Source organism: Monodon monoceros, unplaced genomic scaffold (genome assembly GCF_005190385.1).
Source record: "Monodon monoceros isolate NGI ecotype Baffin Bay Population unplaced genomic scaffold, NGI_Narwhal_1 Super_Scaffold_6, whole genome shotgun sequence".
Lineage (NCBI taxonomy): Eukaryota > Metazoa > Chordata > Mammalia > Artiodactyla > Monodontidae > Monodon > Monodon monoceros.
This window is the reverse complement of record NW_021703783.1, coordinates 22,818,859-22,846,403: the sequence shown is the minus strand read 5'-3', so window position 1 is coordinate 22,846,403 and position 27,545 is coordinate 22,818,859. Positions and strand designations below refer to the sequence as shown.

General features: G+C 34.8%; 1 protein-coding gene across 7 annotated transcripts in view; it reads right to left on the bottom strand.

The window, feature by feature from the left end:
- CCDC91 (coiled-coil domain containing 91) overlaps nt 1-27,545 on the bottom strand; it is a 405,594-nt gene that overhangs the window by 295,031 nt on the left and 83,018 nt on the right. For all 7 annotated transcript variants that reach the window (XR_003791182.1, XM_029206060.1, XM_029206066.1 and 4 more), the window contains exons 2-3: nt 23,251-23,293; nt 21,120-21,198 (exon numbers count right to left, since the gene is read on the bottom strand). Coding sequence is in view for 6 of the 7 variants with exons in the window: in XM_029206060.1 (XP_029061893.1) it covers nt 21,120-21,198; nt 23,251-23,280 (109 nt within the window). In the remaining variant the exon portion in view is untranslated. The remainder of the gene's footprint in view (nt 1-21,119; nt 21,199-23,250; nt 23,294-27,545) is intronic.

The window sequence follows — 27,545 nt, the reverse complement described above, 5'->3', positions numbered from 1 at the left end:
TCAAGCCCTGGTCTGGGAAGATCCCACATGCCGCGGAGCAACTAAGCTCATGCACCACAACTACTGAGCCTGCATGCCACAACTACTGAAGCCCACGCGCCCTAGAGCCCGTGCTCCACAGCAAGAGAAGCCACCACGATGAGAAGCCTGCACACTGCAATGAAGAGTAGCTCCCGCTCGCCACAATTAGAGAAAGCCCATGGAGCAAAAAATAAATAAATTTATTTTAAAAAAAAAAGGTAGAGAATCATGAATTCACATAATGCATTTAGGGAACAGCAAGTTCTTCAGCATAATTGAAAAGTAAAAAGCTCAAAAGAAATATGGTTATTACAGAGGCCCCAATCAACTAACTGTAACAAAATGAAAAAAAAAAAAAAAAACACTTTTGAGAGATAGCCTCTTCCACCGGAGGGCAGACAACAGAAGCAAGAAGAACTACAATCCTGCAGCCTGTGAAACAAAAACCACATTCACAGAAAGAAAGACAAGATGAAAAGGCAGAGGGCTATGTACCAGACGAAGAAACAAGATAAAACCCCAGAAAAACAACTAAATGAAGTGGAGATAGGCAACCTTCCAGAAAAAGAATTCAGAATAATGAGAGTGAAGATGATCCAGGACCTCGGAAAAACAATGGAGGCAAAGATCAAGAAGATGCAAGAAATGTTTAACAAAGACCTAGAAGAATTAAAGAACAAGCAAACAGAGATAAACAATCCAATAATTGAAATGAAAACTACACTACAAGGAATCAACAACAGAATAACTGAGGCAGAAAAACGGATAAGTGACCTGGAAGACAGAATGGTGGAATTCACTGCTGTGGAACAGAATAAAGAAAAAAGAATGAAAAGAAATGAACACAGCCTAAGAGACCTCTGGAACAACATTAAACGCAACAACATTCGCATTATAGGGGTCCCAGAAGGAGAAGAGAGAGAAAAAGGACCAGAGAAAATATATGAAGAGATTATAGTTGAAAACTTCCCTAACGTGGGAAAGGAAATACCCACCCTAGTCCAGAAAGCACAGCGAGTCCCATACAGGAAAAACCCAAGGAGAAGCACACGAGACACACAGTAATCAAACTGGCAAAAATTAAAGACAAACAAAAATTATTGAAAGCAGCAAGGCAAAAACGACAAATAACATACAAGGGAACTCCAATAAGGTTAACAGCTGATTTCTCAGCAGAAACTCTACAAGCCAGAAGGGAGTGTCATGATATACTTAAAGTAATGAAAGGGAAGAACGTACAACCAAGATTACTCTACCCAGCAAGGATCTCATTCAGACTCGATGGAGAAATCAAAAGCTTTACAGACAAGCAAAAGCTAAGAGAATTCAACACCACCAAACCAGCTCTACAACAAATGCTAAAGGAACTTCTCTAGGCAGGAAACACAAGAGAAGTAAAGGACCTACAAAAACAAACCCAAAACAATTAAGAAAATGGTCATAGGAACATACATATCGATAATTACCTTAAACGTGAATGGATTAAATGGTCCAATCAAAAGACACAGGCTCGCTGAATGGACACAAATACAAGACCCATAAATATGCTGTCTACAAGAGACCCACTTCAGACCTAGGGACACATACAGACTGAAAGTGAGGAGATGAAAAAAGACATTCCATGCAAATGGAAATCAAAAGAAAGCTGGAGTGGCAATACTCATATCAGATAAAATAGACTTTAAAATACATTACAAGAGACAAGGAAGGACACTACATAATGATCAAGGGATCAATCCAAGAAGAAGGTATAACAATTATAAATATATATGCACCCAACATAGGAGCACCTCAATGCATAAGGCAACTGCTAACAGCTATAAAAGAGGAAATCAAGAGTAACACAATAACAGTGGGGGACTTTAACACCTCACTTACACCAATGGACAGATCATCTAAAATGAAAATAAATAATAAAACAGAAGCTTTAAATGACATAATAGACCAGATAGAGTGAATTGATATTTATAGGACATTCCATCCAAAAACAGCAGATTACACTTTCTTCTCAAGTGCGCATGGAGCATTCTCCAGGATAGATCACATCTTGGGTCACAAATCAAGCCTCAGTAAATTTAAGAAAATTGAAATCATATCAAACATCTTTTCTGACCACAACGCTATGAGATGAGAAAAAAATTACAGGGAAAAAAAACGTAAAAAACACAAACACATGGAGGCTAAACAATACATAACTAAACAAGCAAGAGATGGCTGAAGAAATCAAAGAGGAAATCAAAAAATACCTAGAGACAAATAACAATGAAAACACGACGATCCAAAACCTATGGGATGCAGCAAAAGCAGTTCTAAGAGGGAAGTTTATAGCAATACAAGCCTACCTCAAGAAACTAGAAAAGTATCAAATAAACAATCTAACCTTGTACCTAAAGGAAGTAGAGAAAGAAGAACAAACAAAACCCAAAGTTAGCAGAAGGAAAGAAATCATAAAGATCAGAGCAGAAATAAATGAAATAGAAATGAAGAAAACAATAGCAAAGATCAATAAAACTAAAAGCTGGTTCTTTGAGAAGATAAACAAAATTGATAAACCATTAGCCAGACGCATCAAGAAAAAGAGGGAGAGGACTCAAATCAATAAAATTAGAAATGAAAAAGGAGAAGTTACAACAGAGACTGCAGAAATACAAAGGATCATAAGAGACTACTACAAGCAACTCTATGCCAATAAAATGGACAACCTGGAAGAAATGGACAAATTCTTAGAAATGCACAACATTCCAAGACTGAACCAGGAAGAAACAGAAAATATGAACAGACCAATCACAAGAACTGAAATTGAAACTGTGATTAAAAATCTTCCAACAAACAAAAGCCCAGGACCAGATGGCTTCACAGGTGAATTCTATCAAACATTTAGAGAAGAGCTAACACCCATCCTTCTCAAACTCTTCCAAAAAACTGCAGAGGAAGGAACACTCCCAAACACATTCTATGAGGCCACCATCACCCTGATACCAAAACTAGACAAAGATACTACAAAAAAAGAAAGTTACAGACCAGTATCACTGATGAACATAGATGCAAAAATCCTCAACAAAATACTAGCAAACAGAATCCAACAACACATTAAAAGGATCATACACCATGATTTATCCCAGGGATGCAAGGATTCTTCAATATACGCAAATCAATGTGCTACACCATGTTAACAAATTGAAGGATAAAAACCATATGATCATCTCAATAGATGCAGAAAAAGACTTTTGAATAGCATAATTATATCTGGCTTGTGCACAAGAATGAATGGTGATTTTATTAAGTGAGAAAAAAAATAGAAGGGTGCAGCTTTGAAGAAGTAAAAGGGGAGACAGGTTATGTTACAGACATGCCAACTTTAAGGTACGTATGGAGCCAGCAAGGTCAGAAAGACCAGTTGAAAATATAAGTCTGAAGCTCTAAAGAAGGGCAAGAGTAAAGGCACAAACTTGGATATCCTCACTTGAAAGGTTTCATCAGTGAAAAAACGAAAAAGTCAAGGATAAAACCCTAGAAAACAATTTTTAAGAGGAAGGGAGAGAAAAGATAATAATAAAGTAAAGAAGCCAAGAGGAAGGTTTAGAGAAGTAGGAAAGAACCTGGGGTACACAGCACCATAACCAACAACCTTAGAGAGAATACGTAACAGAAAAATCCACAGATAAAACAAAACAGTAATTAATAGAAAAGAAAGGTCACTTCCACATTTGGCAGGAATTGAGGGGGTTGAAAAAGTGATTGAGGAAAACTCAGTGGAGAAAAAGGTATTTAAACCAGGCCTTGAAGGAAGGGGGTGATTTGAACCTGCAGAGATGGAGAGGAATGTTTCAGCTGGAAAGCAAAACTAGAACAAAGAACTGAGGTAGCAATACATTGGGAAAATGTGCTGAGAAGAGCTAATTTCTGTTTTACTGGACCACTGGTATGTCAAGGGTGACAGTGAGTGAAAAGTCAACATAGTCAGGCCATTACCAGATAATGGACCTTGAAAGTGAGACAAAAGAACTTAGGGGTTTTGAATGCCACTATATAAAAACTTCTGGAAACCATGTATAAGATGAATTATAAGAGAAAGGGGACAGTTAAGACAATATTTATAATAGCTCAGATGAGATGTTGTATAAATCTGAGCTAGTTTGATAGAAGTGAAAACGGCAAAGAGGCTGATGCGTTAACCAGAAGAATTTGGCCAATAGCACTGACCAATGCAGTTGTGCTCAGCTTTAGCTGAAGTTAAATAACTGGATTAACGAAAAGGCAATGTCATTTCAAGACAAAGCTAAAATAAAGAGCATCTGTCATACCAGAAACAGATTACTCCATTAAAAACAATCTCCAACTTAACTGACATGGTATATATAGTACTTGTGATGAATATTAGAAATTCCCTTTATCATAGTAAGTCATTTATAAATCTCTAAAATTTTCAATTACTATGAAGAAAGTGAGTTCGCGGCTTCTTCTTATAAAAATATAGTTGAACATAAGGCTTTTTTAGTTCCAAAACATTTATTAATGTTAATGTATACTTTACATGGTCTTACATAGAAATGTTTATATTACTTACCAAATCTGTACATATATCAGTATATGCTATGAGCTTATAAAATATGGCTTCAATTAGCCTTTAGGAAAACTAATAGCATATCTTTGAAAGTCAATTTCCTGTAAATCTTAGCAAATAAGTAAAATATAATTATAACATTAAAATCTAAAAACAAAAAGCTGAAATTTCTCTAAATTACACATGCAATAACTATATATTAAGCTATAAAAATATACATAAAAATTTCAACAGACAAATGCAGGAAAGTTTATAGTATGGACTCTTATGTAAGATTCTTTTTAATCTACAAAGAAGTCTTAGCTAATATTTTCAATAAGCACAACAATGAAGAGCTTTTCTAAACCAAATTTGACCAAACTTCTATACTTCCTTCTAAAAACACTGCCCTTCTATGAAAACTTTAAAATCCAGTTGCCCCAAGAAGACTGATTCAGGCTCAAAAACCTAAGAGATGGACTTAGCACTCTAAGTAAAGCAAAAATTACAGTCTATCCCTCAGCCCAGCTGTTTACCACTTTATGAGCTACACAAAGAACTATACAAATGTGTACAAGAGAAACATGAAAATGTGAACTATTTTCCAGAGGTAAAAAAATCATATATTCATATCCATCGCATCAAGAGAAAGAAGATACTAGTTATTTTCATTATACACTTGTTAAGTATGATTGCCTATTTAAGTTTACTTTAACCATAAGAGAACCTAGGAAACAAGTATATCTCTTTGGTTTACACCCAATGAATCCAAAATGACGTCAGGTTTAAACTCTAAACAGTACCTTTTTGACCAATAACAATACGTTCTCTTTCTAAAGAAATGTAACTCAAAGATTATAAGAATCATATATCTATATATATATGCATATATAAAATATTCAATTAATATAAAGATACCAAATGTTCTTAAATAAGGGATATAGATTTATGATTTCTATAGTTCATGGATCTAAGAAAAAAAATTTAATACAAGCACATTTGACATCATCATATTTAATTAGGCCATAGCAAATATATTACAGTGATGATACAAGACTGAAATACATTAAAATATACAAATGTACACACTAATTGTTAGAATCTAGCCCATTTGCTTAATTTTTCATGTCAATATTTTTTTTTTTACTTTCAGTGAAATTAGCAAAGACCAGGCATCAAGAAGTAGAATACATGGGTAAAGAATTTTTTATTAAAAAAAATCCTGAAGCTACTGTTCCAGTAGTATATGATGAATATACTATTAAAAAGAAACTTAGGATAGCAACATATTCTTAGAGATATATATCTAAAGCCATATGCCAAAACCCAAAGTGGATGCCATTATATTCTCTTTTTTAGAAATTTAAATACAGCAGGAGCTATCAGGAGGGAGGGGAGGGAGGGAGGAGGGGAAGGTAGGAGGGGAGGGAGGGAGGGAGGAAGCAGGGAAGGGAGGGAGGGAGGAGGGAAGGAAGAAAGGAAGGAAGAAGGGAAGAGAAAGAGAAAGGAAGGAAGAAAGAAAACTGAAATTATAAACAATGGATAGGTTTTGTATCAGCTTAGACAATGATGAAGAAAAGCATAGTGAAATGAAAAGTACATCTGTAATTAATCAGACTACAGGACAGTCAAAATGTGAAAAAGAGGTTAACAGCCACAGAGACAGAGTTTTAAAAAATTACCATTTATCTAATTTTAGAGTTCCAGAAGAAGAGAAAAGAGAAAATGGAAAAAAACTAATATCAGAAGAGATAGGGCTTCACTGCTGCCACAGTGGTTAAGAATACACCTGCCAGTGCAGGGGACATGGGTTTGAGCCCTGGTCCCACATGACACGGAGCAACTAAGCCCATGCACAACTACTGAGCCTCTGCTCTAGAGCCCGCGAGCCACAACTACTGAGTCCGCATGCCACAACTACTGAAGCCCACAGGCCTAGATACCGTGCTCCACAACCACAGAAGCCACCACAATGAGAAGCCCACGCACCACAACGAAGAGTAGCCCCCGCTCTCCGCAACTAGAGAAGAGCCCGCGTGCAGCAACAAAGACCCACCACAGCCAAAAATAAAATAAATTAATTAAAAAAAATTTTTTTAATGAAGAAAAAAAGAAAGAGCTAATGGCTAATAATTTTCCAGAAGTGACGGAATTTTCCATAAGTCATTTGCTGCACTTCTTGAATCTGTAGCTTATCACGCTTCTTAAATCCATGGATTCAACCCATACATTCAAAAAGCCCATCACATTCTAAGCAAGGTAAATAAAAAGATATCCATACCTGCTACATCACGGTGAAACTACAAACACGAATTACAAAGAATAAGTAAATCATAAAGGTAACCAGAAAGAAAAGACCAATTACCCTCAAAGGAGCAGTAATTAATGGAACCAACTAACTTCTCAACAACAATTATAGAAATTAGAAGACAGAGGAGTAATAATCACATCGTGCAGAGGGAAAAAATGACTGTCAACTCAGAAACATCTAGGTGAAACTATCCAACAAGGACAGGGACAAGCATTTTCAAACAAGAATATACTGAGAGTCTGCCAACAATGAGTCTCTCTCTGGAAAATTCTCAACGATGCACCTCAAGCACAAGGAAAACGATTTGTGATGGAGAGTCTAAGTTACAAGAAGAAATAAAGAAAAAATGGTAAATATGCAGGCAAATCCAATATACTTCATCTACATAAAACACTAATAACAACAACGCCTTGTAGAGTTGAATATATATTAAATATATAAATATATATGCAGATTCTGAGTATATATGTAAAAAATACTAGAAAAAAATAGCAGAATAACAAGAAGAAATCATTGAGGTTCAAATGTCTCACAGTTTTTTGTACTTTTCAAGAGGAGGATAAAGATACTCATTTGTTTAAGGCTTTAATAAGTTAAGAATGCATGTTAAAATTTCCAAGGAAATTACCAAAAGAAGAGAAGCAGAGTATGTAACTTCCAAACTGGTAGAGCATGAGAAAAAAAGAAACAAGAAAATCAATTCAAAAAAAGTAAAAAAGAAAAAAGAAACACAAAATGGCAGTACAAATAGAAAGCCAAAATTGGAATAGTAGGAAAAAAAAAATGTACATCAGTAATTACATTAAAATATAAATGTACTAAATATTCCAATTCAAAGACAAGGACTATCAGGCTGGATAAACAAACAAAATCTATCTTTATGCTCTTTATGAATGACATATCTAAAAAACATAAGTATACAAAGAGACTGAAAAACATGAATGGAAAAAGAAATACCAGTTGAATTCTAATCAAAATAAAGCTGCAGTATTTATTATCAGACAAAATGGATTTGGGGCACAAACTAACTCTACAGATATAAAGAGATGACTACATAATAATAAAAAGTTCAATATACCAAAAAGATATTATAAATATGAATATACGTAGTTACAGAATCTCAAAATAGAAAAAGTGAAAAGTTACAGAGCTTCAACAAGAAGTTTATAAATCCACCAACACAAAAAGACTGCAACATTCCTACAAATGAGTATTTAGATAAACTATCATACAGTGTACTCCGCAGTTGTTGAATACAGTATGTACATAGGTCCAGAGCAGCAGTGCTTCTCAAACTTTAATGTTCATAAGCATTAATTAACTGGGGATCTTGTTAAAACACACACTCTGTCACAGCAGGTCAGGAACGCAGCCTGAGATTCTGTATTTTTAACAAGCACCTGGGGGATATCAATGCTGCTCATCCTCAGATAGCATTATGCCACAGAGCAAGTCTCATCAAATCACAAAGAATTTGTATTAAACTACTTTCTCCAGCAACAAAGCAATCAAGAAACAATAACTAGAAAAAAACCCATGCTTAGAAATTAAATACTCTTAAAGTAACTCAAGGAATAATCCAGACTCCAAATCAGAAAATATAAGTGGAGGATTTTTTTTAAAAAATCAAAACTGGCATGATGCAGCTAAAGTAATAAACAGAGGGGAAATTATATCCTTGAATCCTTATATTTGAAAAGAAAGGTTAAAATTAAAGAGATAGGCATCAACAGTTTTTTTGTGTGTTTTGTTTTGTTTTGTTTTTTTGGGCGGTACGCGGGCCTCTCACTGTTGTGGCCTCTCCCGTTGCGGAGCACAGGCTCCGGACGCGCAAGCTCAGCAGCCATGGCTCACAGGCCCAGCTGCTCCGCGGCATGTGGGATCTTCCCGGACCGGGGCACGAACCCGTGTCCCCTGCATCGGCAGGCGGACTCTCAACCACTGCGCCACCAGGAAAGACCCAACATTTTTTTTTAATTAGGTAAACTACAAAAATAAACCCAACAAAATAGAGCAAAGAGAATAACAATCATCAAAGAGATTTTAATAAATCAGGAAATAAACATAAAATTAAGAATGTTGACATTCCCAAAAGTTAGTATTTGGAAATGTTCTCTCCATCTCCCTCTTCTCTGCTGCAAAGCTTTCAGCTCTTTCAGATAAGCCTGCCTCCCTATTATAGGCTTTTTTTTGTGGGGGGGGCCTGTTGACCCCTATTTGGACTCAGACAGTGGTCTGATATACTTCCCAGCTATAATGCAATGTCCACTTCACTCTCTGTTTCTACTATCCTGATACCCTGTATCTACCCTTAAAAAAGATATCTTAGTTATAATTAAATAATTATCTGTAATTATTTAATTTTTGTGCACCTTACAAGCTTGCAAGACTCATGAAGGCAGATATCTTGTATGTCGAGAGTTTAACTAAGCTACTCCACTGTATTGCTGCCTCGACACCCATTTTGTTTGGCCAAGTGGCCTGCAGAGACCTTAAACTGCCACTAGCCCTCTTGGGCAAGCACACTCCCTAGATAACTGCCCACAGAGTCACAAGCAAATTTAAGTTCTTAATATGACTTCCCCAACAGCCCTTGTGATGGGCAGTCTCCCCTGCCCCCCCAGGGCCTTCTCTTTTTGTACCCCTTTGATAAGACCCCCATGGAGTTTACTATTCCCTGTCATTTGGTATGAACCGCCCAATCCAGACTTAGCCCTGGAACCCCTGAAACCTCCACCTTGGGACCCTAATAAAAGCATAGACCCTGGATTCTTTCACACCCTCCGTCTGCACTCTATCTTGACCTTCTGATGTGGGCCCACAAGGCATGCCATGTACTTCCTCCAGGACCTGTGGGTAATAAACTTCTTCATTTCAGTTTCTCTTGCCGTCTGTTGCTGAATGCAACTCACCATGAGGCAGCCTGTGCTCTACTTGACAAATGTTAATTTAACAAATTCATAGCATAGTCTATCCTGTTTGTTTTCCATTGTTCCCCCTGGACTTGGTACACAATAAATACTTATTGAATGGGGAGCGGGGGGACACAACCAAAAGGAAGTAGAAAGTAAATAGTCTCATGCCCTGACTTCAAACAAAATGGCTGGTAACCAAATGAGAATCTAATCTATCTTTAAAAATTTAGGAGAAATGAAATTCTTAAATTTCATCAAACATTCCATCAAAACAAAGTATATGTGTTTAGATCATAAGACCAAGGATTAAAATACTATAGAATGTTCCTTTAGGAACCTAACAGGTTGATAAAATCAATAACTGTTTATTCACTAGACAAATGAACAATTCTATCAGCAAAAATTTTCTTTTGTTTTACTTGCTGTATGTTCATAAATGTCAAGGGAATGGTTGAAGAAGAAAATAACAGTTTATTTAGCTGGATAAAGGGTTTCATAATAACCAAACTGCATGTGAAATTTTATTACAATATTTTGTCAGCTCTGTGATGTCTGACAAATTAAATTAAAATTTCTATCCAAATTAGCTGAATCACCTTTTACCCACTTTCCTTTATTTTGACCTCAGACATGATAGATACAAAATAATCAAAACCTTCATGTCAGGCAGAGAAACTTTCTATAGCATTAAGATTAGGTAAAAATATCACGATGTATTTACAGTTCTAAAATATATTCCTAAGCATCTTTCTGTTCTAATTTCTAAGTACTTTCAGCAATCTCTGTTTCATTTACCCTAAAATTATTTGGCCATTATTAAAGGTACATTATCCAAAACAATCTATCTGAGGAGGTCCACAACAAAATTAGTCTTTATCACATTCAATTCAAGAAAACAAACCTCAAAAGATTTTTCAATTATAATTTAAATGAAGGAAATTTTTTTCACAATGAAAGTATTAAAAATAATTGGATCCTCACCTCAGCAATGCTTTAATTAGAAAGAAAAAATTAACAAATATGGGCTGTATCACATAAATTAATTGTGGAAATCAGAGTGGGATTAATACTTTGATAAGACACAATAATGATGACCAAATCATGCACAAATTTTTAACTGCAATGAGTTTCTACGACTTAATTCAAGATAATATCCTAATAACAGGCACAACCTTTAGTTCTCAATGTAGAGAATAATACAAATATTCAGGGAAACATCATAATAACACGTCAAAATTACAATCTCTAAAATTATAGTCAAATAATGTTTTATACTTTGATATTCAGGAATCCACAAGAATGAAAAAATCCCAAACACTTCTAAACTTTAAAATCAAATTCCACAAATAGCCAACATTTACTAAGTATTCACTGTAGCCCAGCCCTCTGGGTGCCACTTAAAGAAAGGGGCTAAGAGAGCTCAGAGTGGGAAAAAACTCCTGAAGTCATTTAGAAAAGACATGATAGTGGCTTTGACTGGAGTAGTAACTAGGGAAGCAGAGAGAAGTGAAAAGATCCCCAAGTTTAATTAAACTTAGAACCTACAGTATTTGCTGATGGGTGGGCTGTGGATCAGAAAACCACAAGGAGGGAACAGGAACAGAGAAGGAACAGAAGTTTCAAAAATCTCAGGAAATCATGGTACTCCCTAAGGAGGAAGGACCAGAAACTCAATGTCTACAGAACAGAATAGCACAGAGAGTTGGAGACTCTATTCCAGAACATCAAACACCCAAACTTCAAAAAGAAGGAAGAAGTGCTCGAAAACTCAACCTGAGTGAGCACAAAGTACGCATATTAGCAATAGTGTTCATGAGAGACAACAGTCCAGAGACATCGAGCCAAGTGTACAGCAGGGCACATCTGGCAGAACCTCTGGTTATGCTGGTCCTATTGTCATGTCAGTGTCATGTTCCCATGGGCCCCTGAATCCTCAGTTTGGCCATTTGAGAATTCCCACAGTAGAAGATTTTACTGTTTCCAGCTAGAGCTAGGCCTAGGAGTCTAAAACAAGAATCTCAGAGGTAAAGCTGTAAAGGGGGAGAGGGACATAGGCAGCTCTGTTAGCTTCAGGTCTGGCCTTTGCCTCTGACCTCCATTCAGAGAATTTAAGTCAGAAATTTTTCCTAGTCACATACTGCACCATTCATCCACAGTTCCCTGATCTAAAGTCTACTTCCCACTCTTTACCCCATGCCATCCTGAGTGAACAAACAGGGTGATGATGACTTCTGCCCTTTGGCAGATTCAGGCATGGGGCTCACTATGAACTGGTCTTAAGCCTAGCTCGCTGACCAAAACACGGAGCCCTCATCCTCGTGAAGAACAAGAATTCCATGACTCCAAAGGGATGCTGACACTCTAGACATCAGATTTTAGCACTAGGACCTGAATTACAGAACAGTTTGTCAACTGAGACCTCTTACTGATCCTTTAAAGATATTGTGAGAACAGTATATACGTTCATGAGATTCCTTCGTGTTTTTATGTGCAGTGGTAGTTTGTTAATTTTCCAGGTGTATGGTATTCTATTATATAAATATACCCCAAAATATTAAACTTTCTGCTTTTGATTGACATTTGGGTTGTTTCTAGTTTAGGCTATTATAAACAATGTTCCAATAAACATTATTTGACACATTAAAAAAATACAATATGACAACTAAAGAGTATTTCAACCTACCATGCTGATTTGCTCATAGTCAGCTAAAGATTTTATTTTCAACATACTCATAAAATTAGCATCACCTTCAATGTGACCAACATTGTCTTATGTGTGACCATATAAATATAAAATATGACATTATTTAGAGTTAGAGAACATGTTTGTCCTGTGCTCATTTTAGTAAAATTAATAAATGAACTATTTGTTAATTTTAACTGATCTTTCCATTAAGTCACAGGAACAATATACTATTATCATCTAAATTAAAATAGCTTCACGGAAAATACATACAAAAATATTCCCTGTAGGGTTACTTGTAACAGCAAAAAACAGGGAGTAAAATAACTAGTTACATGAATAATGGTACATCCATGCAAAAGAGTGCTATGCAACCAGTAAAATGAATCTGGAAGATCTAGAAGTACTCCTGTAGCAACATCTACTAGGGTGGGGAAAAAGCAAGAGGTGTTAGCATGTATATACAGTATACTATGATTTGTGTAAAAAGAAGAGGAGGATACATTTACATTTTTATATGCCTGGAAGAAATCTGGAGGGTTACAAAAGAAAATGAAAACAAGTTTTATCAGGGGAGTAGGACTAGTGGACTAGGGGACTAGGATAAAAGAGAAATGTTCACTGTATACCTTTAATATTATTTCCCTTTTCTTTCATGCCTTTTGTACTACATGTGAGTATGTCTGCCTGGCTGTCAGAAACAATAAAAAGTATATTTTCTGAGGCCAAAGAAGCATAATTCAGAAGGGCAGCTATATAGAAATTTATATATTGTTATAAGAACATTTGACAATGACTTACACTGTTACTGAGCAAGACAGAGCCTAAGTTTTTGGTGGTGGTGGTGGTGTTGGCTAACTCAGCACTGTGATCATCAAGAATCAGAGCACTACCTTCATCTTATAGAAAAAAGATTCACGGCCAAGACTTCATCATTTTTAATAATGTGCAAAAATCTCTACAAAGCTCTATTTTAAAATTTTGTACCTGTATTCTATAATATTCTAAAAATCAAACCATTGTCTTTTTAATAAGCAAGTTCAGAATCAGATAAAAGAGATAAAGACTGTACCATAAAACACCAGAAAAAAATGAGTTTAAACAGTAATTGATAATAATTAAAATACATAGAAAAGGACCAAGTTTCTCTTTAGTACTACAGTTCTTCACAGTAACATTTGTGTTCTATGTTTACAGCTATGTTTTTAGACTAAATGTAATTTATTAGATTAGTACTGTGTCAGTTTGACCATGCAGTTAAAATGAGGTACCATGATTCACCTAGTGGAAGCTACTCATATTACAGACATTGTAATCAGAAAAAATTTTACAAATAAACTTGGAACTCAAAATCTGGAAAAACGCTTAGATATCGTCTAGCCCTTCAATTTACAGATTAAATAATTGAATTTCAGAGAAGTTACACAGTTAGTTGAAGGCAAAAAGCAGAACTCCTCATTCCATAGCCAGAGATATTTGACTGTAAACCACATTACAAACCTAATCTTCAAAGTCATAATAAATATCACTAATATATTTCCTATTATATGCATTAATGAAGACAGAAATTGTCATAAATTACTGAAAACCCACATAAGGACTGATACTTACATGTACAGCCATAACTCACAGCTTTATAGAAGTTACCATCTTAGTCATCATTTATAAAAACTGGCTCCAGAAAAAATAAAGGTGAGTTAAAAATCTGGGAGGTAAGAAAAAAATACAAGAAGTAGCAAAAAGCAGCTATCTGGCAATCTTCCATTCAAATACCCAGTGTGACAATATTACAAAATTATTAGACTACAATGGAAATCCAGTTTATGTCCTGGCAAAAAATGTCCAATGTGGATACAAAGTAGAAGCGACAAAAGTTTTCCAACATTACCTATACTGCCTATTATAATACAGTATGTGAATATGGAGTAAGTCACCTTCAAATTTTACCTCAAAGATAGATCAGACCAATGAATTCAGTTAAGGTTTACTACCCCTATGTGCAAACCACAGATTAATCTGAAAAAAAAAAATCACAATTTTTTCTCAAACAAAAATGTGTGGACTCAGGTTCTGAGCTCTTATAGATGTGTAACAGATTCTACTGGAAAAACAGGGTTAGCAAGGAGAGTAATGGGATATTAACAAAATGGCCGGTTTGTTGTCCTAGGTTTTCCTGGCCAGGAGAATGGAGAATGGAAAAACTGAACCATGAAATCAAAAAGGCATCTGTCTTCCAGGTTTCTCTCTGCCAATGTCTTGAGAAAAATGTTTGAACTTTCCTGTTGGCTTTGTATGCAAATAGCTCCAGATGCAAAGTGAACCACATCTAAGTTATTTGGTTCAACATCTGCTGGTCCAGTTCCCATTATTCCTTCTAAAGGGTCGGCTTGTGAAAAGACAGTTTAGTTTGCCCTCTATATAAGCTGTTTTGAAGGAGCTAATTTGGATTAAAGTATCTATCTGGACCACTTGTTTTTCCCTTTGATGGTCAATGCAGTCTAATGTGGTCTGTGTAGTGCTGCAAGGAACTTAGAAACATATTGGAAAGGACAATATTCAAGGTTTTGCCTCCCACCTCGCCTTCTAGGCAATTTATATTTATACAGTTTAAAGTAAACAGTGAACAGTCATTTGCCTCTAAAACAGCACCACCCACACTGTACACAATGGCAACATGACAACACTTTCTGACCTAATATACTTTTCATGCAACCTCTATCACAGATTTGAAACTAAAGTTATTGATAAAAGCACTTGCTAGTATTAACATTACATTTCATGAGACACCTTGTCATTTGAGATGACACATTTCATACAGTATCACAAAAGTAGCATAAGTTGGTCCACAGCACATGGCACTTAGTGTCTGATACACAGTATATTTTCAAACATGTGATAAATGAGTGAATTAGTGAATGAACAAACAAGCAAATAATTAATTTAAATAAATATCATGGATTCTGAAACTGTGAGTCTGCTGCAATCAGAAAACATAATCAAAAATGCACTAAAGCCAAACTAAGACTAACAGTCTAATGTTCTTAGAACTTGTACGGTCAAGTAAAGATAGAGTCCTTCCTTCAAAAGGGTATGGTAGGAAAGATAACTTGCACTGGAAGGTAAAAGTGGAGAAAAAGGAAGAAATGAGAATATCTATCTATTTATGTCTACATTCTGATATATATATATATATATATATATATATATACATTTGCATTTGTATGTATATAAACATGTGTATATCAGAAGATAGACATTCATTTCGAAAAGCTACTTTCCTAAAAGGCAGAGTATTACCAGTCTTATAAAAATTTACAAAAGATAGTTAATTGTTTGAGAATGATTTTGAAAAAACAAGAGATTTCTTAGCCAAAAAGAAATTTTTTCCTAAAAAATATAGTTCTATAAGAAGCAAATTCAAAAACTTCCTTATATCTCATGCTATGAAAAATCTGGAATGATTTTTCTTTGGGAAAAATGTTTAGAAGAATAATATTTTTAAAAGGAGGTAAAAGAACTGGATAGTATTAGTGCTGCTTCTAGACTCCTAATATTTTGAACTAAAACTTAGTCTAACTTCTGCTGTCCTCTACTGTTATCTGCCTACACACTGTAGGACCAGGGAAAAAATTAGAAAAAAATAGCAAAATAGCTGTTCTCTCTTTCTGAGAATCTGTGACTACTCTTACTAACCATTATCCCCAGGTTATTTGTCTGAATTGGGAATGACCAGGAAAGTTAACTGAGCCCAAGAGGAAATAGCTTCTTAGTCATCTTTGAATAATTATCTAAGATTTCCAAGATTACTATAATTTTTAAAGAAAGCTTAAGTTTGCCTTCCTCTAACTTGTGATTAAAAAACTATTTAAATACCCTCAAAGAATTAAAATAAGCAAAAAGAGTTACTTGAAAGTAAATCTGCTCTATTAATTATCAAGAAACAATTACTGATTAGCAAGGCACAATGCTATACTTAGGTACTTTTGACTAAAAAATGTTTAAAACATGGTCTCTGCCCTCCAAGGCTTAGACTAAAGTAGACATTCAGAGATGGAAGTCATACTGATAAAATCATATCTTTAAAAATACAAATTAGTACACCAATGTTCATAGCAGCATTGTTTACAATGGCCAAAGGAAGCAACCCAAGTGTCCACGGACGACTGAACAGATAAAGAAAATGTGGTCTGTACATACAATATTATTCAGGCTAGGAAAGGCAGGAAATTCTGACACATGCTACAACATGGATGAACCTTGAGAATATCATGCTAAGTAAAATAAACCAATCACAAAAAGAAAAATACTGGATGATTCTATTTATATGAGCTATCCAGAGTAGTCAAATTCACAGAGGTAGAAAGTAGAATGATAGTTGCCAGGGACTGAGGGGAGGGGGAATTGGATAGTTATTGTTTAATGGCTACAGAGTTTCAGTTTTACAAATGAAAAAGTTCTAGAGATTAGTTGCACAACAATGTGAATATAATTAAAAACACTGAATTGTACACTTAAAACTGATTAATATGGTGGGGGGGTGGGATATATGGGAGATTGGGATTGACTATATATAAAATACTATACATATAATACATATATTTATATACTATATATAAAATACTCTATCATATATAAAATAGATAACTAATAAGCACCTACAGTATAGCACAGAGAACTCTATTCAATACTGTGTAATGACCTATATGGGAAAAGAATCTAAAAAGGAGTGGATATGTGGATATGTATAACTGACTCACTTTGCTGTACAGCAGAAACTAATATAACATTGTAAATAAACTATACTCCAATAAAAAAATTAATAAAAAACTAATTAATATGGTAAATTTTATGTTATACGTATTTTACCACAATTTTAAACAAATACAAATTGGCATAAGCTAAGTGCCAAGCAAATGGTGCAGAAAAAAATGATACAGTAGCTCAGAAGGAGGAGCAATTATGAGATATGGAACAAACAGTGAAAACACTATGTTTTTTCTTAAAGGAAAAAATAAGACTCAATTAAGCAGACAGGAGTTGAGGGAAGGTGTGACAACCAGAAGCAATGGCAAACAGATAGGAACAGACATCGTCTAGAAACAATGTAGATCACAGTTTGGCTCACAGGGTTCAAACAATAGCCATGGAGACAAGCTAGAGGGTAAGGCTATGAAATAGGGAGGAAAATGACTGAGGCAATTCTTCTCATTGAGTAGCTTTCACTGAAATGAAATAATAATCATCACACTTTTATTGAGAGTAAAGGCAAGAGGAAAAAAGGAGATTCATAATTTCGTATTCATTCATCACTTACATTCTCCAACTCCTTTGATAAAGGAAGTGTAGAGACACATATCATAAGTTAGATGCCACACCTCTGATGAGGAAGGGGCCTAGAGATAATAATTTGTGTAAAGAACCAACCTGAGTATTTCACTTATTCTGACTGGCAATTTTTTAATTTCATTATCAGCATTGCATATAATCTGGTATTTTAAAAGTTCCCACTACATAAATGATGCTAATATTACAGAAAAATGCACGTCCCAAGGTACCTCAATTCATTAACAGTATTGAAGGCTAAAAACAGACATTCTGAGAGACAAATTATCCCAGTTGCTATTATGAAATCATCCTCCAACTAACCACCAGCCCTAAAGCAGGATAGTCACTAGGCACACTAAGCCACTACACTCCGTACTTAACACGATCATTTATCTTAACCCCAAGAATGAACATTTCTATTCTCCCCAAAGCACTTTAAAAATTTAAACCAAATGTTTCTGAATAATCTTCTTGGATTTTATGCTGTGGTAAAATTTGGCTAATAGTCATCTCTTAAAAATATTTTTCATATAGATTACAGACAGCTAGAGTATAGGTAGCAAAACAGACAAAAGGAGAATACTAGTCTTCTTAAACTGGAAAGAATCTGCTTTAGATCTCTTAAAGAGTTCCTATCTTTTCTGGATTTAGTGCGGAAATGATTAAATTGTTACGCTAATCAGCTTGTGCACATCACTCTTATCTAAACAATTTCAAAATACCTGAATCAGAGGCAGAATCCAGCAGCCAGAGGAAGACAAACTATATTCAACAAAGGAGAAAGATTGCTTTTGTTGAGCAATCACCTAACATGCCACTAACTTCAGCTCTTGGCCAGATTTGTTTTCCTTCACTTCTGCAAGTCACTGAGGAAATCCAAAAAGAGTACTTTCTTCAGGTCTGATTTTTTCAGTGAGGGAGAGACAATGTGTGTGTGTGTGTGTGTGTGTGTACACTAGAGGGGTTATTCTTTAATTCTAGTTCCTTAGGCTTTGAGGACTTGACGTACAAATATACAGATATATAGAGATGTGACATATAATAATAAGTTGCTCACAATATACAATACTTTAATACATTGCCACAATAACTATAGGAAAACAAACACTCCTCCTGCTTTCATGCAAAGTAAAGAAGTCCAATCTGGCTTCAACTTCTACTCTGCTGAAACCATTTCCTTCAATGACATTTAGGACTGTCTGTGGGTTTTTCTCAGTCTCAAATCTCACTGACCTCCCTACAGCCTTTGACATCAGCGACCATGCCTTCTTCGAAATGTTCTACTCCTTATGTCTGTGTTGCACTAGCCCCTACTCTCCTTATCTCTCAAGTCTCTGGTCTCTTTTTCTTCCTCCTGTTCTCTAACTATGGACATCCAAATTCCTCTACTTAAGGCTATTCTCTCTACATGTTGTTTCCCCCAGTGATCTCCTACAACTTCAACTGTCATATCAATGGAAAAACTCCCAAACGGAGAACTCCAGCCCACCTTTCTCTGAACTCTAGGTACTTTAAATAGTCATGTCTAAGACAAATTCATTAAGGCCTCATACTGCACCAAACCAACTCCTTTAAATTCTCTGTTTCTGTTCATGGTAATACCATCCTTCCAGAACCGAGGCTCGCAACCTTAAAAATCAATTTTGATTCCTCCTTCACCCTCACAGCCAGTCAGTCAGATAGTCCTGTTGATGCTTTTTTCAAAAAACAGAGTTACTGAAAATAAACATGAAAGTATTTCATTTTTATTTCATGATAGAACATGAAAGTATAAATTTCACTCCTAAACATAGTGATCTGTATCAAACTCCAAAACTTTTTATAAACTGTCATTTCATCATCTGTATGACAGGAATAATGTCGTTGCCCTACCTACAATAAACAAAACATAATAGCACACTGAAAATCCTAAACCATCATATAAATATCAGTATCTCAAGTCTTCCTATCCACTCCCATTGTCACCCTAGTCTAGTCATTTATTCAGATACTTATTCACTCACTCATTTATTCATTCGTTTTTCTTTATTCTTTCTACAAAATTTACTGAGGGCCAACTATAAGCCAGGCACTATGTTCAGCATTTAAGACATAACAATAGGAAAAACAGACATGGTACCTTACAAAACTTACAGTGTAACATGAAAGCCAGAAAATAGGTGCACATAGATATGAGAAGGTTCTCTGGGAAGGCTTCCCAGAAAAAGAAACATTAAAGTAAGAAACGACACATAAAACAAACACGAGTTTATATGATAAGGGAGTGGAAGAGAGTGGCAGTGGGAAGCAAGGTGAGCAATTCTTGGCAAAGGAAACAACACATACAAAGCCTTCAAACAAGAATGAGCATCCTAATGGTGCCATCCTCTTTCCCACATCTACACCTTTATTCCAAGCATTTTTCTCCCTTCAGAATCTTTCCCCATTCCAATCTCTACCTATTGAAATTATATGCATCCTTCAAAGCCCAGATCAATGATATATACGCAGCTTCAAGGACAGTACTTGACTCACACCAGGCATGAAGTAACATTTGCTAAACGAATGGATGACGAAATCATCTTTCTTCCCAAATCACAAATCTGCTTCATATTACAAATATGTATGTGCCTGCCCTTGAAGTAAAGGACATGTCCCCACAGTGTCTCATGCATAATAAGTGTTGGAAAAATATTTGTAGAATGAATAACTCTAATAATCTAAGATGAGGCAGGGCTGTTGAAGAATGGTATTCTCATCTTCGACTCCTGACTTCACAATGATTGAGCAGAACAAAAAGAAAATGCAAAGTATTATTTAGACAGAATTATATTAATACTGAACATTAGGTCTTCCATAAAATACCTCACAATAATGGAATTTATTTTGGTATTTAATTTCCTGGATGGCTTAATTCTTAATACTTTTGAATGATTTTCCTGTAGAAAAACGTCTAAATTTAAATACTGTTGGGGATGACAAATCATTTTTATAAGATTTTTAGAATATTAAGAAGAAGGAGTCTTTAATTAATGAAATGGACACTCTAAAAAAATTAGTTGGCACCTCACCTTACTAAAACAAAGACAAATTTGGAAATGTCAATTGTACTTTAATTTTATTTAATGTTCATGATATCTGTTTTGGAATCATGCCTCAAGCCACCACTGCAGAATTTGTTACTCAATCCATAATTTGTTATGGAAAAAACTATGTTAAATTTGGGGCATTCCATTTTTCAGATCAAAGAAGGCAAAGTGAAAAGGTAGGAAAGGGGCTTTCAAAAGAAAGGCAAAAATGCTGAAGAAGAAAAAAATATTCCTAGTTACTATATAGTAGTACCTGTAGGAAAAGCAGCCCAAGGAATGGCAGGAGATGTAGTTTGGGTTTCACCATTTCCACCATCAAAAATCTCTGCAGCCTATAAAACAAATGCAAAATTATTTTAGAAAATCTGAAAAGTATAAATGCTATTTAAGCAATCAAGCCTCCCAATTCTGCAAATGTAATTCTCTGTAATACCCCACACATTTTCAAATTTCCTCTGAATACTCAATTGCTTTTCAGTCTTCATTGCTACCACCCCCCACTACTAGAGACTACCCCCAGTGTTTGTGCTCTATATCTTTGAGTAAAACTCTTCCTTCCTTTCTCAAATATACCTCCTGCCAATGAAATTTAATTTCATATATCCTTAATCACATTTTCATTTGTGAACTTTATATCTAAGTATTCTAAACTAACTACCACAGCGTTTACCTATGTAAATAAGAAAAATACACCATTTTTCTTCAAAAGTCTAGAGACTAAATCTTTTTCATTAATTATCACAAGACCAAAAAGAGATCAACCTAAAGAAAGAGGATTCATCCATATCCTTGAATAATCTACCAGCTGAACTTACTAGCATTCAACATTTAGAGAATTCCTAAAGCTGACATTTAAATTAAAGCCTCCTATTAAACAGTTTTAAAACTATGAGGCAGTCAATTACTGAATGTTGAGTTTGTGGGTAACAGTGCAGAGTTCTCTCTCTCTTAAGTGTTCAGGTCACAGCAAAATTATCATTGAAAAAAAGAGCCAGAATTTCAACTTGGATTCTGCAATGAGTTGTCAGCCAAGGAGAAGTCAATTGAGGCAATCTGCCACAGGAGCTAAGTGACGTAGAATACAGTAGCTACTCTCCACAAACTATGACAAATAAACATCGTTTATATACCCAAGGATAGAGACCTTCCATATTTCTATAACAGTATACAGAAAGAAAGAACCCTAACAACCGTAATTAAATTGGAATGGCTGGTTAACTTTGTACCTATATAATATTAAAAGGAACAGATCCGTTGAATACACGTTGAAGTATAACTGTTACTCTAAGGAACACTATTTACTCTTTTTTCTCTGATATAATAAATCAAGTAGCATAATAAGATTCAGTAACATAAATAAGATTCAGTCACCCAACAAATCCCAAAATACTAAAGCAAATACAGGAAATATACAAATGTGCTAAACAAAAAACAGTGTTAGATGAAATGAAGAAAACAGGTAAGTTCATATTCTAAATATCTCCATACTAACAGCTATTAAAGATCAACAGAAGAGAAAATGATCCTAACCTAAACTCACACTATTCTTTCATGACATTCAGAGCACTGGATATATACTTAATATCTCATTTCTCCTATTAACGTCATTAATTACAGTCCCTATCTCTAACAATCTCCTTTTCACCAAGTTCCAAACTAGGTAAAGGTCTTTCTTAAAGAAAAAGAAAAAAGCAAAAATCACAGAGCTCACTTGATGGTAGTTCCAGGACTTGGGCTCAGGCATCCTGACTCCTAATCCAGAGATTTTCCTGCAAGACTATACTGGCTCCATAAAAATAACTGGGTTACAAAATATTTCAATAAAACGAACACACACTGAAAAGGATTAAGGAAAAGACAGTGCTTCTTCAGCTAACAATTTCCTTACAAAGCATCCAACTAAAACCTAAGAGAATAATCCAACAGTGCAAACAATTAGCTCTATAAGCCACCAAAAGGCCGTGTACTTAATATACTAAATCAACTCATTACAGGTGTAAGCATGAAAATGTGTGACAGATCTTCAATATTCATCCCTCCTCTCACAAGTATTTCCTAAAAGACATGTATCCCAGCAAAATCATCTGCAGACAATTTCTCAAACCTCTTCTTTCCTGCTTCCACTAGGAGTACTTAACTACCTCAATTTAAACCATTTCTATGGTCATGACCAAGTGTTCAGTAACAATAAATCAGTTTTAACTTTCAGAGGGAATATATTTTAATTTTTCTTGATTTCATTTTTTTATTCCAGAGTTATATTCAAAATGATCAAGAAAGGATCATGAACACCAATGATACATAATACATTTAGTATACTCTATTATAATCCCACAAAGTTAAAACAATTACGTAAGCAAAATAAGGTAAATAACAGCACATACCTCAAAACCACCAAAATCATCATCATCCATTCTTTAAGTGCACCTGAAAAACAGAAGACACTGAAACAAGCCCACACACAGAGTCATTTATGTCAAAACACTTCTCTCACTTAAAGGTATATACACATTTCGATTTGTTTTTTTATTTATAAATTAAAACTATTTCATTTGGGTTAAAATATGTATTTTAACTATATGCATATGTATTTTTAACACAAAAAGACTGAGGTTTTTTGGCAAAATTAGCCATTCTGGCAAAATTAACAATTTCTGTGACTTTTTCAGCAACCATGTATTTTGCCATTTTATGTTGAGACGCCAGGAGTGGAAAAATATTCTTTTACATTTTAATTTGCTTTTCCCAAATTGGCACTAGGGCTCAATTCAATAATGCTTCCTGCTTTTTGCATCTATTCCTCAGTTGTCTGGCAACATCAGCACAAACTCCAGTTAAGAACAGGACTGTGGTGAATTTTTGGAAATCTGTCCCACACCACAAAGGTTCTTCCCTCGGTTTCATGGCCGAGGTTGATTTAGATTTTCAAAATTGATCAGCATTTTTGAGCTGTGGCCACAACTTCTGGAGCATTTTGATATGTGTATTTTTAGCTGAAACTGCTTTGCACTTTTGGAAAAATGTGGAGCAAGTTACTAGGCTGATCAAGATAAATCAAGTCATGTATTCATGGAGACTAGGAAAGAGAAAAACACAAGTGAATATCCAGAATACCTCTCTTCTTTACCCTTAAAGTATGTAAGAGAGACAAGCAGTGGGATAATACATGCTTTATTTTGTCCTAATGCACATCATAAAAATAAAAGGATAAAACCATGAGTGCATGGGCTTTGGAAAAAAAAAAGAAAAAAGAAAGAAAGAAAGAATAAGAAGGAGACGCTTTTATCTAACAAACAGTGAAAGAACTAAAAAACCTGGAAAGGTAAAATGAGTAATAGGTGATATATAGTAAAACAAAAAATAAATTCACAATAAATTGTGAAGTGATACTCTGTTCAGTAACTGGTTTCCTTTTCTTTCAAAAGTGAATATATTCAAATATTAATTATAGTTTTCTTGACCCAGTAATACTAAATGGACTTGATTACAGAAAAACAATCTTCTCCAACTTCTAAAAAAAAAAAAAGCTAAGCAAATTAAATCATATGCTAAGCTTTAATTCTAAAGGTATTTTCTAAGGCATTTTGCTTTGAGTTATAAAGCAGTAGTTATCTACAGCCATGCTTTGCCTTGTCACTAAAATTAATACTAATGCCTTCAAAAATAAAACTCAAAGATAGTCAAAGAAAAATAAACAGTAAAAAACAATCTCAAGGATTGCTTTGTTTTAATAGGCAAAGAAAATTTATTTTCACAGAAACTCAGTAGGTAATGACACTATAAGGAATATGTAGACAGAAACACATTATAAAAAGGGACTACATTAAATTAATCAGAATATGACACCAGTATTGTCACCATTACCCACAATTTAACAATCTGTTGAAAAATTTTTAAAAGATGTACTTCTCCAAAAATCAAAGCTAAGCAACTCATCCACATACACTTAAAAAATATAAACCAGACTTTCAGAAACTTTTGATGGTGGTTAGTATGAAATGGAATTCACATTAATTCTGTGTTGCAAGCGAATAGAAATCTGTATGTGATTACATTTTTCATGAAGGCATTATGAAAGAAGAGTGATATGGATACTGAGAATTAACCGAGTCAAACTATAAACACCAAGTTTGTGTTTTCCACATGTGTCCCACGAATCTCAGGAGACAATTAAAAGATATTTTTAGCATCTACAAACACTGTACCCAAATAACATGGTTTCAAAATATTGGAATTTTTAGAGTAATGCTTCTATGTGTTTTCGTAAGTCATATCCCAATAAGTTATTTGTAAGGTGCCAGAAAATTTGAAAACAAAAACAAATACCCATGCCTAACAATCATTTCAGCTTGTTTGCCTGTGGTAATGAACCAAATACCATCAGTTTCCTAAGTACTGATTTAGCTCTACAAAAGAACATAGTAGTGACCACGGAGGCTTTCCATACCCCAGCAACTATTACACATTAAATGCAGATTAGTCTTCCTGTACTTTATTTTCAAAGAAATATTAATATATTTTAAAAGACAAATGTGTCCTGAGTTTCTTAAAATACAGTACTAGAGAAATAAACATTATTATTTTAAAGCAATAACCTTTCTCTGAATAATTTAGTTTCAAATTCTGAAACAGTTTCTGTTTCCTTCTGAACATTTTAAAGAGCAGGAGGAGGCAAAATTAACAACACTGATTTGTAAAAATCAATTTTACAAAATACAAAAACTAAAACTTAGTTTTTAAAAGGAAATATTACAAATGTGGGCTTCTTTATGGATTTAGCTAGTCCAATACATTGAGAACACTGTTTTGCCTACCGTGCATTTGTAAACCTTTTAGAAGATTTCTAGCATTTAACATTATCCCATTAAACTGCAAATATAACATAGCAATGCCAAATATATCTGTCATCTAAGTTATAGAATCATGAGCCTGGTCAAAAAATTGACAGTTCATGCAGTTCATTCTTTTGTGTCATGGCAGGGGGCAAGATGTATACTTTGTTATGTTGAAAGATTTCATAATATCTAGGTTTAACAATTCTCAGGCTTCTTTACATCTGAATTTAATCTCTTCTGCTGCACTATTATATTAATTCCCTCCTTAACTATCCTCAGTATTCAATATATTGCTGATATTTCACAAGAAAAACATACACAACACTTAATGTAACATTTTTATTATGCAACTCTATAGAAGAGATCGCTCAAGGTCCTCAAAGAGTTACGGCCTGGTGTGGAAGGGAGGGCAGTGTGCAAGAAAAGCATGCAAATATAACATGAAATATAAAAGGGTCTTAACGAAAGAAGAAAAAAAATCCAAGGGGGGAGAAAAAGATTTTCAGAAGGTGAAATGTCTAGTTGGAGCACCATGAAATGCTTCAGGTAAAAGGAGACATCTGAGATTTATTTCAAGAGACTTAGAGAATTTTAAATGGCACATTAAGAACACCCATCTTATTCAAGTCTTTTCCCAAAATCTTTTCCTAAAAGATAGCAAGCAAAGATTTGACTGTTTGCTTTCACATAAACACAGGGTCAAAGAGTAGGTAAAATGAAAAAACTGCAAAAAAAAAAAAAACTGAAAGCAAATACAAGGAAGATGAACCTTACACTACCAGTGGGGAAAATGAGAATCAATCACGTTTACATCACAGAAACCACAAAAGGCTCAAGAATGGTCAACGCAGAAAGTTGGGTAAAGATGAGACTCAAAATAAGAGTCACAGTCAGATATATTCCACCATCCCCTCCCAGAATCTGCACAACTGGGCAACTTACAATGCTTCATCACAGAAGAAAACTGAAGGTTTATTCCTTGGACAGGGTAAAACCAAGAATCTCTGGATTGGAAGACCAGAGACAGGTGACTAAGTCAAAGTTGTATTAAATTTTCAGACGCATTCCTCAGTCTTCTTTCACCACTCGGCAAGCAAACTGCCACTTGCCAGGCTTCAACCTCTGAACAGCAAATCAGAAGATTCTTCTCTGGTGAATCTAATCAACCCATGAAAAAGAACCTCATCAGAAGTTCCACAAAGAAACAGTTCACTCAGGTAACACTACTTTGACAAACCCTACCCACACACACAGAATTTCCCATTTGCTCCTTATTTCAATAAGAAACAAAGTAAGTATAATGGTTAAAAGAAGGGACTATGGAGTCAGGCTGCCTGGATTCAAATCCTAGCTCTGCCACTTACCTACTGTGTTACATTGTACAAGTTATTTAACATTTTATGACTCAGTTTCCTCATCTGTCAGATAGGAATAATAACAATGTGGTAACCAATTCCTAAAGTCATTATGAGGATTAAATAAGTTAAAATAGATGAAGCACTTAGAACAATGTCTGATACACTTTAATCATTATGTAAGTGTATGCTACTTTATTATTAGTATCTAACTCTTAACATATGAGCAGACTGCCAAGGACAATCAAAGATATGAAGAAAGTATCTAATATGAAAAATAGAGACCAAAAAAATGGAATAAACAAAGACTACATAGGAGAGAAATTTTTCTAAAAAATAGAAACTATAACTAATACCTTCAGAGAGTTGAGAACAGAAGACAGAGCATTCATGAAATAAGAACAAGAAGCTTTAATTTTTTTTCTGGGGGGGGGGAGGGTGTAAAACAAGACCAAGGTCTTGAAAATAAAAATGATTACAGAAATGAAA